This window comes from Ceratotherium simum, chromosome 33, assembly GCF_057802395.1.
Source record: "Ceratotherium simum simum isolate JZ-2026a chromosome 33, ASM5780239v1, whole genome shotgun sequence".
In the NCBI taxonomy this organism is placed as follows: domain Eukaryota; kingdom Metazoa; phylum Chordata; class Mammalia; order Perissodactyla; family Rhinocerotidae; genus Ceratotherium; species Ceratotherium simum.
The window spans coordinates 26,294,726-26,307,533 of NC_141932.1; the positions used below are offsets into that span (position 1 = coordinate 26,294,726).

The 12,808-nt window shown below is 58.8% G+C and overlaps 1 protein-coding gene across 1 annotated transcript; it reads left to right on the forward strand.

Annotated features, from left to right (window-relative positions):
• The first annotated feature begins 1,496 nt into the window (after nt 1–1,496).
• On the forward strand, nt 1,497–12,583 carry MAG (myelin associated glycoprotein). The gene is made up of 9 exons (XM_004439716.3): nt 1,497–1,561; nt 1,721–2,089; nt 3,361–3,657; nt 3,748–4,005; nt 5,125–5,385; nt 9,285–9,572; nt 9,919–10,015; nt 11,012–11,111; nt 12,113–12,583. Exons 1-9 carry the CDS (start codon nt 1,516–1,518, stop codon nt 12,275–12,277), a joined length of 1,881 nt encoding a protein of 626 aa, XP_004439773.1. The 5' UTR covers nt 1,497–1,515; the 3' UTR covers nt 12,278–12,583.
• Nucleotides 12,584–12,808: the final 225 nt, after the last annotated feature.

Sequence of the window (12,808 nt, forward strand, 5' to 3'; positions counted from 1 at the left end):
AGCATGTATCTGGGGGGTCTGACCTTAGCTATACCCCAGTGTGCGTGTGCAGGTCCGTGTGTCTTTGTGAGCAGGCAGGTCCATGTGCGTGCCTCCATGCCGTGCCATGGCGGTCCAGGGGCGCTTCTGTGGGCGCGGGGGGGCTCGACACCTGTCCGTGTGTGCAGGGCCCTGAGCGGGTGTCCGTGAGTCTCTGCTGTGTGAGCCGGCTCCCTCTGGCCAAGTCTGGATCTGTCATGTCTCACACCAGCATTTGCATGTGTCTGACTGTGCAAGTGTCTGTGTCCGTGGGAAGAGGGTGACAAAGGCCGGGGAAGGCAGCCACTAGGAAACCCTGGCTCCAACCCTGAGGTGACCCACAGAGCAGCCAGTGGCCAGGAGTCACTAACAGCCAACCCCTGGTCCTTCTGGCCCCACTCAGAGCCCAGCCAGGAGTGCCCGACCCTCCTCTCACCCCCACCGCCCCGAGAAGCCCCCCAGGATAAGGACCCCTCACCCTGAGGGAACAGGGCTCTTTTGTACCAGGCACTGGCCTCTGGTGAGGGTGGGGACACCAGGGGCCGTTTGTGGGGTGGGAGAGGGCGGCAGGAATTCACGCGGCATGTCGGGAATGCTGATGCTGTGAAACCCAGTCATTGATGGGGCTGGGTCCCTGCCTGCCACCCCCAGGCCTCAGCCGTGGGACATCTGTCCCTCACCCCACTCACTGCACTCCCCTCCTCCCACCCCAATACTCTGCTGCTCCCCTTTCCTTCCCCACAGTTCTCCTCCATCGCACCTTGGGGGCGGGGTGTGACCACAGAGCAGCTTCGAGGCTGTGTGGGAGGGTCGCAGCATCCTTAAGCGACAGAGACCACATGGGCAGCCTTACGACAGGCCACAACTCATAGTAGATACCGAAAGCGGGGGCCCCCGGCACCTGTCTGACTCTTGTTCTAGGTCGGCTGGCTGACAGCTCCAAGTGGAACCAGAAGACATTCACAACTCAAGGAGACTGAGGTGAGGGACGGGGTTCCAACTTCTCCTTCCTCTTGGCTTCCCCCGCCTCCTGCCGCTGGTTCAGCCTTGGCTCTGTCCTCACTTTCTGGAGATCCCCAGGGGCATGACAGTGATGAAGATAATTATCAGCATATCACTGCCACGCAGAGACAGGACAGTGGGGTGATTAAGTCTACAGACCTGGAGCCAGGCAGACAGGGCTTGAATCCTAGCTCCTGTTCCTTACCAGTTGTGTGGCCTTGGGAATGTTAGTTAACCTCTCTGGACCTCAGCTATAAAATGAAGATATAATTGCACCTACCTCAAAGAGATCAAATGAATTAATATAGCAGAATATAGCACTGAGGGCTGGTACCTGGCTGTTGCCAGAGAAGTGTTATAATTATAAATAATACTCGCAGAAGTGCTAACATGGAACAGGCCCCTTCCTGAAGCCTTCACGGAAGCACCCTCACTTCCCCTGGCCTCTAACCCTCTCCTCCCCCTCCTCCAGCTGGTGCTCACTTGCTGTACAGAATGATATTCCTCACGGCACTGCCCCTGTTTTGGATTATGATTTCAGGTAATGGGGATGCTGGGGTGCTGGGGCCCTGGCCCCTGAGCAGGCCGGGGTGGTTTCTGTGGGTCCCTGGACCCCCAGGCCAGTGGCAGGGGATGGGAGCATGTCGGGGGAGCCAGGCAGGACATGCCCCTCCGCCTCAGTGGCCCTGCTCCCCCACAGCCTCCCGCGGGGGTCACTGGGGCGCCTGGATGCCCTCGTCCATCTCGGCCTTTGAGGGCACGTGCGTCTCCATCCCCTGCCGCTTCGACTTCCCCGACGAGCTGCGGCCGGCCGTCGTGCATGGCGTCTGGTACTTCAACAGCCCCTACCCGAAAAACTACCCCCCGGTGGTCTTCAAGTCGCGCACGCAGGTCGTCCACGAGAGCTTCCAGGGCCGCAGCCGCCTGCTGGGGGACCTGGGCCTGCGCAACTGCACCCTCCTGCTCAGCAACCTCAGCCCCGAGCTGGGCGGCAAGTACTACTTCCGTGGGGACCTGGGTGGCTACAACCAATACACCTTCTCCGAGCACAGTGTGCTGGATATCCTCAGTGAGTCCCCCGGGGCCCGGTGGGTGCCGCGGGGCTGGGCAGGCAGGGGGCAGTGGAGGGTCCTTCCAGCACCTTCCAGGGAGGTCTGGACGGCAGATCCAGGGACTTGTTGGTTTGGCTGGGGGGTGCGAACCCCAGTGCCCACACGGACTGGGCAGATGACAGAGATAAGCGGGGCCCCAAGTAATCTTGCTGCCCTCAGAGGAAAAGGGTGCTCTGACTCTTCTGGAAACACGTGGGAGAACGGCAGGGGGGCCCAGGGGCTAGCAGGAAGCCTCTGGATTCCTGCGTTAGCTGGGCAACTGCGGGAAAGTTACTAAACTTCTCTGGGCCTTGCTTTCCTCTCTGGGAAGTGGGGACAAGAGCGGCACTCACTGCTCCGTGAGTGAATGGCTGTCCAGTGCTCAGTCAGGGCCCGGCACAGGCGCCCAGCTCTGGTGCCCAGAGAGCATGCCGGGTTGCTGCTGTCCGGTAGTCTGAATTGTCAAGAGAAACCAGAATTATGTATTTTTCCGTGTAATCCCCTAATTCTTAAACATTGGCTGCTGATTCAGACTTTTTTTAAAAAACTTCTAAATTTAGGCCAAATAAAATGCAGCTCTGGGCCAGGTAGAGCCTGCAGCCTGGTTTCAGGCATTCCCAATGCCTGGTTTCTGAGAGGCCCTACTGCCTGGAGCCCTCTGATTCGGGGTCCCCGTCAGCACCGAGTCTACATGAGGAGCCAGATTACAGCTCTGACTCAGAAAGAGACCCCACAGTCACAGCCAGACACAGACAGATCTCCAGGACACACACACACACACACACACACACTCACACACACACTCACAAGTGGAAGGTAAACTAAAGCAAAGACGGAAGAGGTCAGGGGTTTCTTCAGGAATACAGTGTGGTGTCCAGAGCACAGAGGATGAAGCCAGCATGACAGGGTTTGAAGCCCAGTTTTACCCCATCCTAGCTGGGGCCTCAGTTTCCCCATCTGCAAAATGAGCAAAATACTATTACCCACCTTCTAGCATGGCTGGAAGGACTGGGCAAGTTAAGCACTGTAAGGTACTCAGACTTCTATATTGTTATTTTCATTATTGTTGCATCCGTGGTTGGGTCTGTGGGGCTTGTGAGTGAAGGGTAACCAGAGGAAAGCAGGTCGTAGGGAATTCCGCATCCAAGGTCAGGGACGGGACCGGGGACCAGGAACGGAGTTGGACGAGGTGGGGGGTCCTGTAGCCCAACGTTGCTTCCTCGACCCTCCTTCTTCCCATCTCCTGCAGACACCCCCAACATCGTGCTCCCCCCAGAGGTGGTGGCAGGCACCGAAGTGGAGGTCAGCTGCATGGTGCCTGACAACTGCCCTGAGCTGCGCCCAGAGCTGAGCTGGCTGGGCCATGAGGGGCTGGGGGAGCCCGCTGTGCTGGGGCGGCTGCGCGAGGACGAGGGCACCTGGGTGCAGGTGTCGCTGCTGCACTTCGTGCCCACCCGGGAGGCCAACGGCCACCGGCTGGGCTGCCAGGCCTCCTTCCCCAACACCACCCTGCAGTTCGAGGGCTACGCCAGCCTGGACGTCAAGTGTGAGCCTGGGTGCGGGCCGGGGGGCGGGGCCAGGGCCGGGGGCGGGGCCTGCGCACCTGCCCGCTGACCCACTGTGTCCCCGGCCTCAGACCCCCCGGTGATTGTGGAGATGAACTCCTCGGTGGAGGCCATCGAGGGCTCCCACGTCAGCCTGCTCTGCGGGGCCGACAGCAACCCGCCGCCGCTGCTGACCTGGATGCGGGACGGCGCGGTGCTCCGGGAAGCGGTGGCCGAGAGCCTGTTCCTGGAGCTGGACGAGGTGACCCCTGCGGAGGATGGCGTCTACGCCTGCCTGGCAGAGAATGCCTACGGCCAGGACAACCGCACCGTGGGGCTCAGCGTCATGTGTGAGTCGCTGTCCTGCACACGCACACGCCTGGCACAGGCCCTGTGGCGGATATTAGGGGACCAGCCTCACCTGGGGCCCAGCTGGGCTGGCAGGGCGGTCAGGGCCATGAAAGTGGCTGAGGTGAATATGGAGAGGAGGGTTGCAGGTCGAGGCCTCCCTCTCTTCTTTCCACAAGCATCCAGTGAACACCTAGTCTGCACCCCTCTCATCACTAGGACAAGATGGGAAGTGATGGACACGGTCCCTGCCACCCAGGAAAGCCTGTTACATTCCTGGCGGTGTCCCTGGTGGGTCTGGGAGTAGATCTGGGCCTGGCCCCAGGAATCTGCATTCTAAAATGAGCCCATTACACTTCTCATGGGAGGCTCGAGGGGTCTCCAGGCCTCCTCCAGCCCCTTGTGCGCACAGTGTAACATATGGGGCCCCAGGGGAGGGGGCTGGTCAGACAGAATTCCTAGCTAGGAACTAAGGAGAGGTCATTCATTCATTCACAAATATTTTTTGAGGCAAAATGCCCAGGGCTGGGGGTGATAATCGTGATAGCCAAAGCCAACATTTACTCAGCGGTTTCTAACCGCTTTACACACGCCCTCTTCCCCAGCACCCCCACGCCCAGCTCCCACCCACCTCCTTCTATTCTCAGGGAGCCTTCCCTTACCCTCCTCATTCAAACTGTAACTGCCCTGATTTCCCATCCCCTCCCCTTTATTTTTCTCTAAAGCCCTTATCCCCGTCTTGCCAGCTCTCTATTTTATTTACTTACATAGCATCCACCCACATGGGCAGGGATCTTCATCTACTCACCTGTCACTTAGTAGGTTCTCAGCGACCCCTATAAAGTTGGGACTATTAGTAAGCCTGTTTCCCAGATAAGAAAAATGAGGCCCAGAGAGGTTAAGACATGGGTGCACACACAGCTGGGAAGGGGAGGAGCCGGGACGCAAGCATAAGCACCGTGGCTGTGGCGCCCCCGTGACGGCCAGGCCTGGGGTTCCCTGAGCCATCCTGGGCTGGTATGCTCGGATTGGGGCACCTGGGGTCACAGTTATGGGTGGCAGTTGTCCGGCAGAAGAGGCACCCCTGGCATCTGACCATCAGCCCCCTGTCCTGCCCCCAGATGCACCCTGGAAGCCGACGGTGAACGGGACAATGGTGGCCGTGGAGGGGGAGATGGTCTCCATCTCGTGCTCCACACAGAGCAACCCGGATCCTATTCTCAGCATCTTCAAGGAGAAGCAGATCCTGGCCACGGTCATCTACGAGAGCGAGCTGCAGCTGGAGCTGCCTGCCGTCACGCCCGAGGACGACGGGGAGTACTGGTGCGTGGCCGAGAACCAGTACGGCCAGAGGGCCACCGCCTTCAACCTCTCCGTGGAGTGTGAGTGCTCCCCTCCTCCACCCCTGCCCAGAGCGCAGGCTGGACTTGAGCCCTCCATGCCCTGCCTGAGGTGAACGGTTCAACCCGGGGACCCCGGGTTACTGGGAGCATCTCAGCCAGGGGTGGGCTTTGCTCCAGCAGATGAGGATGGGACAGGCAGGGAAGCTGAGTCCTCAGCAAGAAAACAAGAGTCCCACCTGAGAATACTGTGTCCACACATCCTGGGGTGGGCTTTTGACCATGGAGATTTCTGAACCCTGTGGCCACCGCCCCTTTGCATTAACTAAAACAGTCACCATGCCATCTAACCCTTGTGGAGCATCACTTTGAACCAGGGACTGTTGGAAGGTCTGTACAGGGACCCACTCATTTCACCCTCATGACATCCCTATGAGGGAGGTTCTGGTACCTGTCACCAGTTTTCAGAGAAGGAAAGCCCAGAGAGGTTATGCCACTTGCCCACGGTCACACGGCCAGAAAAAGGCAGAATTTGAGAGTCAAATCCAGGCAGTGTGGTTCCACTCTTCTGTACTGCCCAAAGTTGACCTCATCCCACGTTACTGCATCAGAATCCATTGATCAAGCGGTTGTTCTGTGCAAAGGGCTGTGCAGCCCTGTGGGAGGTGGGGGATAGGACCAAGAGGACACTGAGCTCATTAACAGATACAGTGTAGCCAGAGAGATGAGATGGATGCACGTAAAAACTGTCTTGGCAATGAAACTCATTGTTCCACTGCTGGCCAGCACCTCTCCTGACCTCGTGGCCTCATCTCTATGGACAGCACCACCCACACCCCCCCACAGCCATCATCCTGGGTCACAGCTCCCAAGCCACAGTTTCGACTCCCCCTCCTCCAGCAGCCTCCCTCTGGAATGTCACCTCTCTTTCATTTCCGCTGCCTCCTCCTCTGCTCCCACCTGGCCTCTGGCACTAGTCTCCAAATGTCCCCACTGCCGGCCTCAATTACTCCACCTGCAATGGTCCCCACCACATGAGTTTGCTCAGACTGCTGAGCACAGTCCTACTTAGTACTCTGCATGTGGCCATAATTGGTACGCAGTACATGCAGAGTATTCCTAGAGGGCCACCACTGCTCCGCTACCTTTCATCCTTGGGCACATTCCCCCCTTCTCTGCACGGGCGTGCGAGCACGTGCACACACACACACACCATCTAGTCTTCAGTCACAGACCCTCCCCTGTAATAAGAGCCTGGGCAGCAAGCATCCATTGAGGGCCTGCTCTTGGCTGGCACTACATCCTCTGCTGGCGTGATTCGGCTGAGCCCTGTGTGCCCTGGGAAGCAGGTGTGTGTTATCGTCCCCTTAACTGAAGGTCAGGTTCCCCAAGGCCAGGCAGCTGGGAAGGTTGCAGAGCCAGGATTCTTCTGCACTCCTTCTGCCTAGCTCTTAAACCTCTGGCTACTTCACCTCCCCCACAGCCCTTGGCAGCCAAGGACTCATGTTATCTGGCTTATTTTGAGAACAAACAAATTTGGAGCATCAGGCCTTCCATCTGCTGGACTGAGGGGCAGCTGAGCCCCCCACCCCTGCCCCAGCTGCTGAGCCCCTGGCACTCCACCAAGGCCTGTGCCCGGGCTTGCCCTCCCGGAGTGTGGCCTCAGGCGCCCCTCTGTCCCCGAAGTCTATGTCCCCTAGTGCCAGGGTCTTACTGCTCATTGACAATGGGGGATGCTCCTGGAGCGGGGTCCCTGTCTCACCTGCCAACCCCAGGAACATGCACGGCGTGGGCCACGCAGGAGGCGCTCCCCCTTGACATGCAGGGGACTCAGCTCAGCCCTGCGCACGTACTGACCTATTTATTCTCGCAACAATATGATGGGGGAGGGGACTGTTCTTCACCTCAGTTTAGTAGAAGGAAACTGAGGTGTTACTGGTGTCCAGCCCCTGCCGGCTCTGGACCCACCTGGGTCAGAATCCTAGCTCTCTCTCTGTCTTGCTGTGCCACCCCAGACAAGTGGCTTCGCCTTTGTTGAGTATTAATTCGCTCCTCTGAAAAACGAGTGGGATAACAGTATCTTACCCCAAAGATGGTTGTGAAGACTAAGGAAATTACGATGGGCCCACAGCGCCTGACCCGTCCTATGTGCTCTGGGAGTCTTAGATGTCCCCTCATCTCCCACACATCTTCCTGCACGATCCAGGCTGGGTGTCCACCCGCCCTGCCTCCCTACCGCAGCGGCTTTGCTCACGTGCGCCCTCTGCTGGAATGGTTGTAATTCTCTAATCAAGTCCTTGGGTGGGATGTTGAGCCTTTAAAAGCACTTGTGCAAGTTAAGGACCATTGCGCCTGTTTGCACAGATGGGAACTCCATCTTCGAGGCCCAGGGAAGCTGAGGGTCTGATCGGGGCCACCCAGCCAGTATATAGCAGAGCTGGGATTCAAGCCAGAGCCGTCCCACCCTGAGCTCCCCATTCTTTGTGGCATTTGGGGTTTGTCTAGCAGCAGTCAGGGTTTCCTAGGTCTCCCAGGCTGCCCACAGAGCTGCGAAGATATCGAGCACATGTAGGTGGGGTGTCAGCGTTCCCACAGCATTTAGGGTGGACGGCATCACCGGAGAACCAGTGCCGTCTTGAATGGAAGGGTTTTAAAAAAATTTAATTGCTGTCAGTTCAGGTTTGTAGTTATATTTGCTCTGTGGCATGTTAACTCGTTACCGCTATAGCAAGCACAGTGCGTGTCTGCCTAAACAGAATTTGGGGTATATAATTTTTAATTTACTAGACTTGGATAGATGTACCCATTGAGGTTCCAGTTGGAATCAGCTCTATTGCAAATACGTCTGGTTACGTGACTCTGGCCCATCACCGTTACCTGCGTATTCTTTTTTGCTGGAAATTGAAAATAAGTAGGGTAAGTGGGCTGAGGGTGTTTAGCCCGTATGTAAGTGGGTTTGGTCAGAACTGAGAACCAGAGCTCAGTCTAGAGCGTCCAGAGGGGAGGGCCAGACTTTCCAGGAGGGAAAAAGAATGTAATTTAAAAAAGCAACATTCAATGTTCCATTACCATTTCATATTTTGGAAAATGAAAGAAAAAGATTACACCAGTACTATTTTTGTAATGCAAATGGCAGTGAAGCAAAGCTCAACAAAATGATCTTGGCGGGTGGTATTTGGTGCCAGTGGCACTGGGGCATCTCATGAGGGAGGGAGGGTCAGGGGGCAAGGGGGCTCCAGGCGAGGACTCACGGGCATCTTCGGGATGGCTTGGAAGGGGAGCTGGCGGAATTCAGTAGCTCATCCCATCCGTCTTCCCGGGGCTCCTGCTCCACGTTCTCAGTGTGGGGGACAGAGTGGAGACAGAGCAAGAGCCCGTCCTGATGGAAACAAGGGACCAGCCATATCAGTAGAGAACCTGGAGGGATGGTGCTGGGGAGAAACCCAAGGAGAGAGCGGGCGGACAGGGGGTGAATGTTAGTGGAGAGAGCTGCGATGACACGGTGGTCAGAGAAAGAGATGCCTGGAGACGCATGGAGAGAGGGGGTGAGTCGGGCAGCTGTCAGGAAAGTGTTCCAGGCTGAAGGAGAAACAAAGACCCGGGTGGGAAAAGCCCCACGAGCTTGAGAAACAGCAAGGAGGCCAGTGTGACTGGGAAGGAAGGAACTGGTGAGAGCCAAGTGTGGGTAGGTCCTGCAGGGCCTCATAGACCAAGGCGAAGAATTTGGATTTTATTCCAGGTGACACGGAGCCATTGGAGGAGGGGTGTGAGCAGAGAGCGCCACGATCTGACTGGTGTTTTACAGGTGAACAGAGTTAGAGAGGATGCGAGAGATAGCGCACAGGGGAGAAGGCAGCTCACCTCTGAGAGAGCTCCCACCACCCTTGGCCCTCAGCCCAGGTATCCCCTGAGGCCCCCGGGTCTTGGTCTCGCCCCTGCAGTCGCCCCCGTGATCCTCCTGGAGTCCCACTGTGCGGCGGCCCGTGACACGGTGCAGTGCCTGTGTGTGGTGAAGTCCAACCCCGAGCCATCTGTGGCCTTCGAGCTGCCCTCACGCAACGTGACTGTGAACGAGACGGAGCGGGAGTTCGTGTACTCGGAGCGCAGCGGCCTGGTGCTCACCAGCATCCTCACGCTGCGGGGGCAGGCGCAGGCCCCACCCCGGGTCATCTGCACCTCCCACAACCTCTATGGCACCAAGAGCCTGGAGCTGCCCTTCCAGGGAGCCCGTGAGTGTGTGGCTGCGGCTGGGGGCCACGGGGCAGAGGGGGCTCCCCTTGGACCCAGGCTCCCCTCCCCAAGGCTGACCATTAGCCACCAAGCCTGGGGCAGGCTCCACAGGCGGGTCAAGCGGTAGAAATGCCCTTTCCAGGTGGCAAGGAGGAGCTGCCCGGAGTCTCCCTGTTGTTTGCCAGCCCCTCCCCTGGGCCCTCCAGGCTGGTCAGTCAGTGCAAGTGTGTGCCACCCATGTAAATCCTGTCAGTATCACCCCTGCCCCAGCCTGTCTCCCAAAAACCCCTGTGTCCTCACTCCCACCAACAGCTCTGAGGGCACCTGGGTCTGCTCTGTCCTCAGACCGCCTGATGTGGGCCAAGATCGGGCCGGTGGGGGCCGTGGTGGCCTTTGCGATCCTCATTGCCATCGTCTGCTACATCACCCAGACGCGCAGAAAGTGAGTGGCCAGCCAGGCTGATGCGGGGATGGGGGTCTCCAGGGGAGGGCAGCCCTGTGTGTGTTGGGGGGAGGGCGGATTCTGCTCTGAGACCAGTCAGCTGGATGGAGGACAGAGGTCCCTGCCGGTCAGGGGGTGCCCGTGCCTGGGCCTAGCACTTTCCGCCAGTCGTTCATTACCTGTCCCCACTTCTGTGCTGTGGCCTCCTGCCTCCAGGAACGCTCCCACGCACACTCGATGTGATGGGGAAAGTCCAGCTACCCCTGGCTTGCAGCCACGCACCAGCCAGAGTTGGTTCCAGAAGCCCCAGAGATCACACACATCTGTGGCAACAAAAACGCTCCCCAGCCCAAACCACATCACCTGCCACAACTGTGCTGGGGCTACTTTTCTTCCCTGTGGCACACCCACATCAGCCGTCCTGAAAATGAATTAGTCTGCCTGCTCCACATCCTGGCAGCAAGAGGGGCAGACAGACCCAAAGCATCTGTGGAGAACCCTGGGAAGCCAGTCTATGGGTCCTGGAAAGTGACAGAGACTGGGGGCCGCATGGCTCATTCTCAGCTACAAAGCAGTGGAGGGATGGGCAGGGGTGAGCAGGAAGAGGCCATTCTTTTTTTTTTTTTTTTTTAATTTTTAATTAATTAATTTTTTTGTGAGGAAAACTGGTCCTGGGCTAACATCCATGCCCATCTTCCTCTACTTTACGTGGGACGCGGCCACAGCATGGCTTGCCAAGCGGTGCGTTGGTGTGTGCCCGGGATCCGAACCGGCGAACCCTGGGCCACCACAGCGGAGCACATGCACTTAACTGCTTGCACCACCGGGCTGGCCTCCCAGTCATTCTTAAGAGGCTGTCCACCCCATCTTAGGAAAATGGGTGGGAGCAGCTCTGGGGTCCCTTGCACCAAACTCCTAAGGCAGACGGAGGTGCAGAAAAGGAGGGGAGAGGGGGCCCTGGGAGTCCCACTGGGGCTGATGTGTCTTGTCCTACAGAAAGAACGTGACAGAGAGCCCCAGCTTCTCTGCAGGGGACAACCCCCCTGTCCTGTTCAGCAGCGACTTCCGAATCTCTGGGGTGCCGGAGAAATATGAGGTGAGGGCCAGAGCCTTGGGCTCCAGGCTAGCTGGGGAACTCAGATGCTAGGGACATGGAGGGCCTGGGAGGGGCTGGGAGGCCGAGGGGCAGAGGGGAGGCCAGCCCCTCTGAAGGGAAAGGGAGAAAGTGCGGAGGGCTGGCCTGGACCTGGGCTGGGACCTCAGACTGAGGCTGTGAAGCGGGCTGTGGGGCTTGGGGCCCAAGGGAAGCCCTCCTCCTCCTCCTCCCGCCTGGGTCTATGACTGCATTTCCTTCTCCAATAGTCCAGAGAGGTCTCTACCCTGGAATGAGCGCCCCGGGAGGTAGGTTCTGGGGCCTCAGTGTGCCGGCCTCTGGGCCCTCCTTGGGCCTTGGGGCAGGCGTGCATGTGTGTGCGTCCCTGTCAGGCGTCCAGGATGGTCCCGGTTACGTCTGGCCCTGCCCAGCTCTCCTGGCCTTGTCTGTTCTGTCCCATTGCTGCTCCCTCCTGTCTGTCTGTGGCCACTGTCCTGTGTGTGTCCAAAGGCCCGTGTGGGGCTGGGGGAGGGGATGGAATGCATGACAGGGAGGCCAGAGTCACGCCGGCAGGGTCTCCCTGTTGGAGGAGGGGAGACACACACCAGACCCAAGCACGGGGGAGGACTTCCTGGAGCAGGCGTGTACAAAAATTTGGAAAGGTGGGGTCCCCACCAGGTGGCTTTAATCTGGGAAGGCATTATGGGGTGAATTGTGTGCCCCTCAAACTCCTATGTGGAAGAAGGCTTCCTGGAGAAATGGAATTTGTAGACGACTTCCAGGCTTAGTGACGAGGAGGTTGTCGTGGAGGGTGCTTGGCACCGGCAGAGACCCCAGAGTGGGACCGGGGGCTGTGGGACTGGCAGGGCAGGCCACCCTTGAGAAACGAGGCTCCCGCAGGGCTCCAGGACTCGACTCCGGAGCTGTGGGGGTGCGAGCAACTCCAGCCTTTGCATCTGGAAAAGGGGGAACAGGCCCCTTCTAATGGGTTGGTTCCCTCGTAGAGCGAGAGGCGCCTGGGATCCGAGAGGAGGCTGCTGGGTCTCCGGGGGGAGCCCCCGGAGCTGGACCTCAGCTTTTCACACTCGGCCCTGGGGAAGCGGCCCACCAAGGACAGCTACACCCTGACGGAGGAGCTGGCCGAGTATGCTGAAATCCGCGTCAAGTGAGGAGCTGGGGGCAGCCGTGCGGCCGCCCCCCCTCAGGACCCTCGCTGGCCCCGCTGGCTGCGGGCTCCCTTCCTCCCACAGTGGTGGGGCCGGGGCAGGAAGGGCCGGGGCAGGTGACATGAGGTCCCGGGCCTGGCCCCCCTCCTGCCCTGCCCCCCGCACCCCCCGCACTGTGGCTCCCCTCTAACCTCCTCTAACCTCATCTGTCTGGAGGGGAGCTCCGTCTGTCCGTCTTATTTATTGCTACCCTGCCTTGTCTCCCGCCCCACACCTGGCCCTAGGGCCTGTACGGAGGGACATGAAATAAATGCCCTGGACCAAATGCCTGTCTAGATCCGGATGATTTCTGACCCATCCTGGGGCCCCCTGCCATCCCTCTTTTTGCCCTCTGCTGGGCCCTGTGTGGGGACAAGTACCCAGGGATTCTAGGCCTGAGCCCTGGAGTTGCCCCTGCTCTGAGCTGGCAGCGTGGGCTGGGTCTGGTCCACAGCCGGCCGTGTTGGACTGCTGGGTGTTTTCAGATAACCCCCC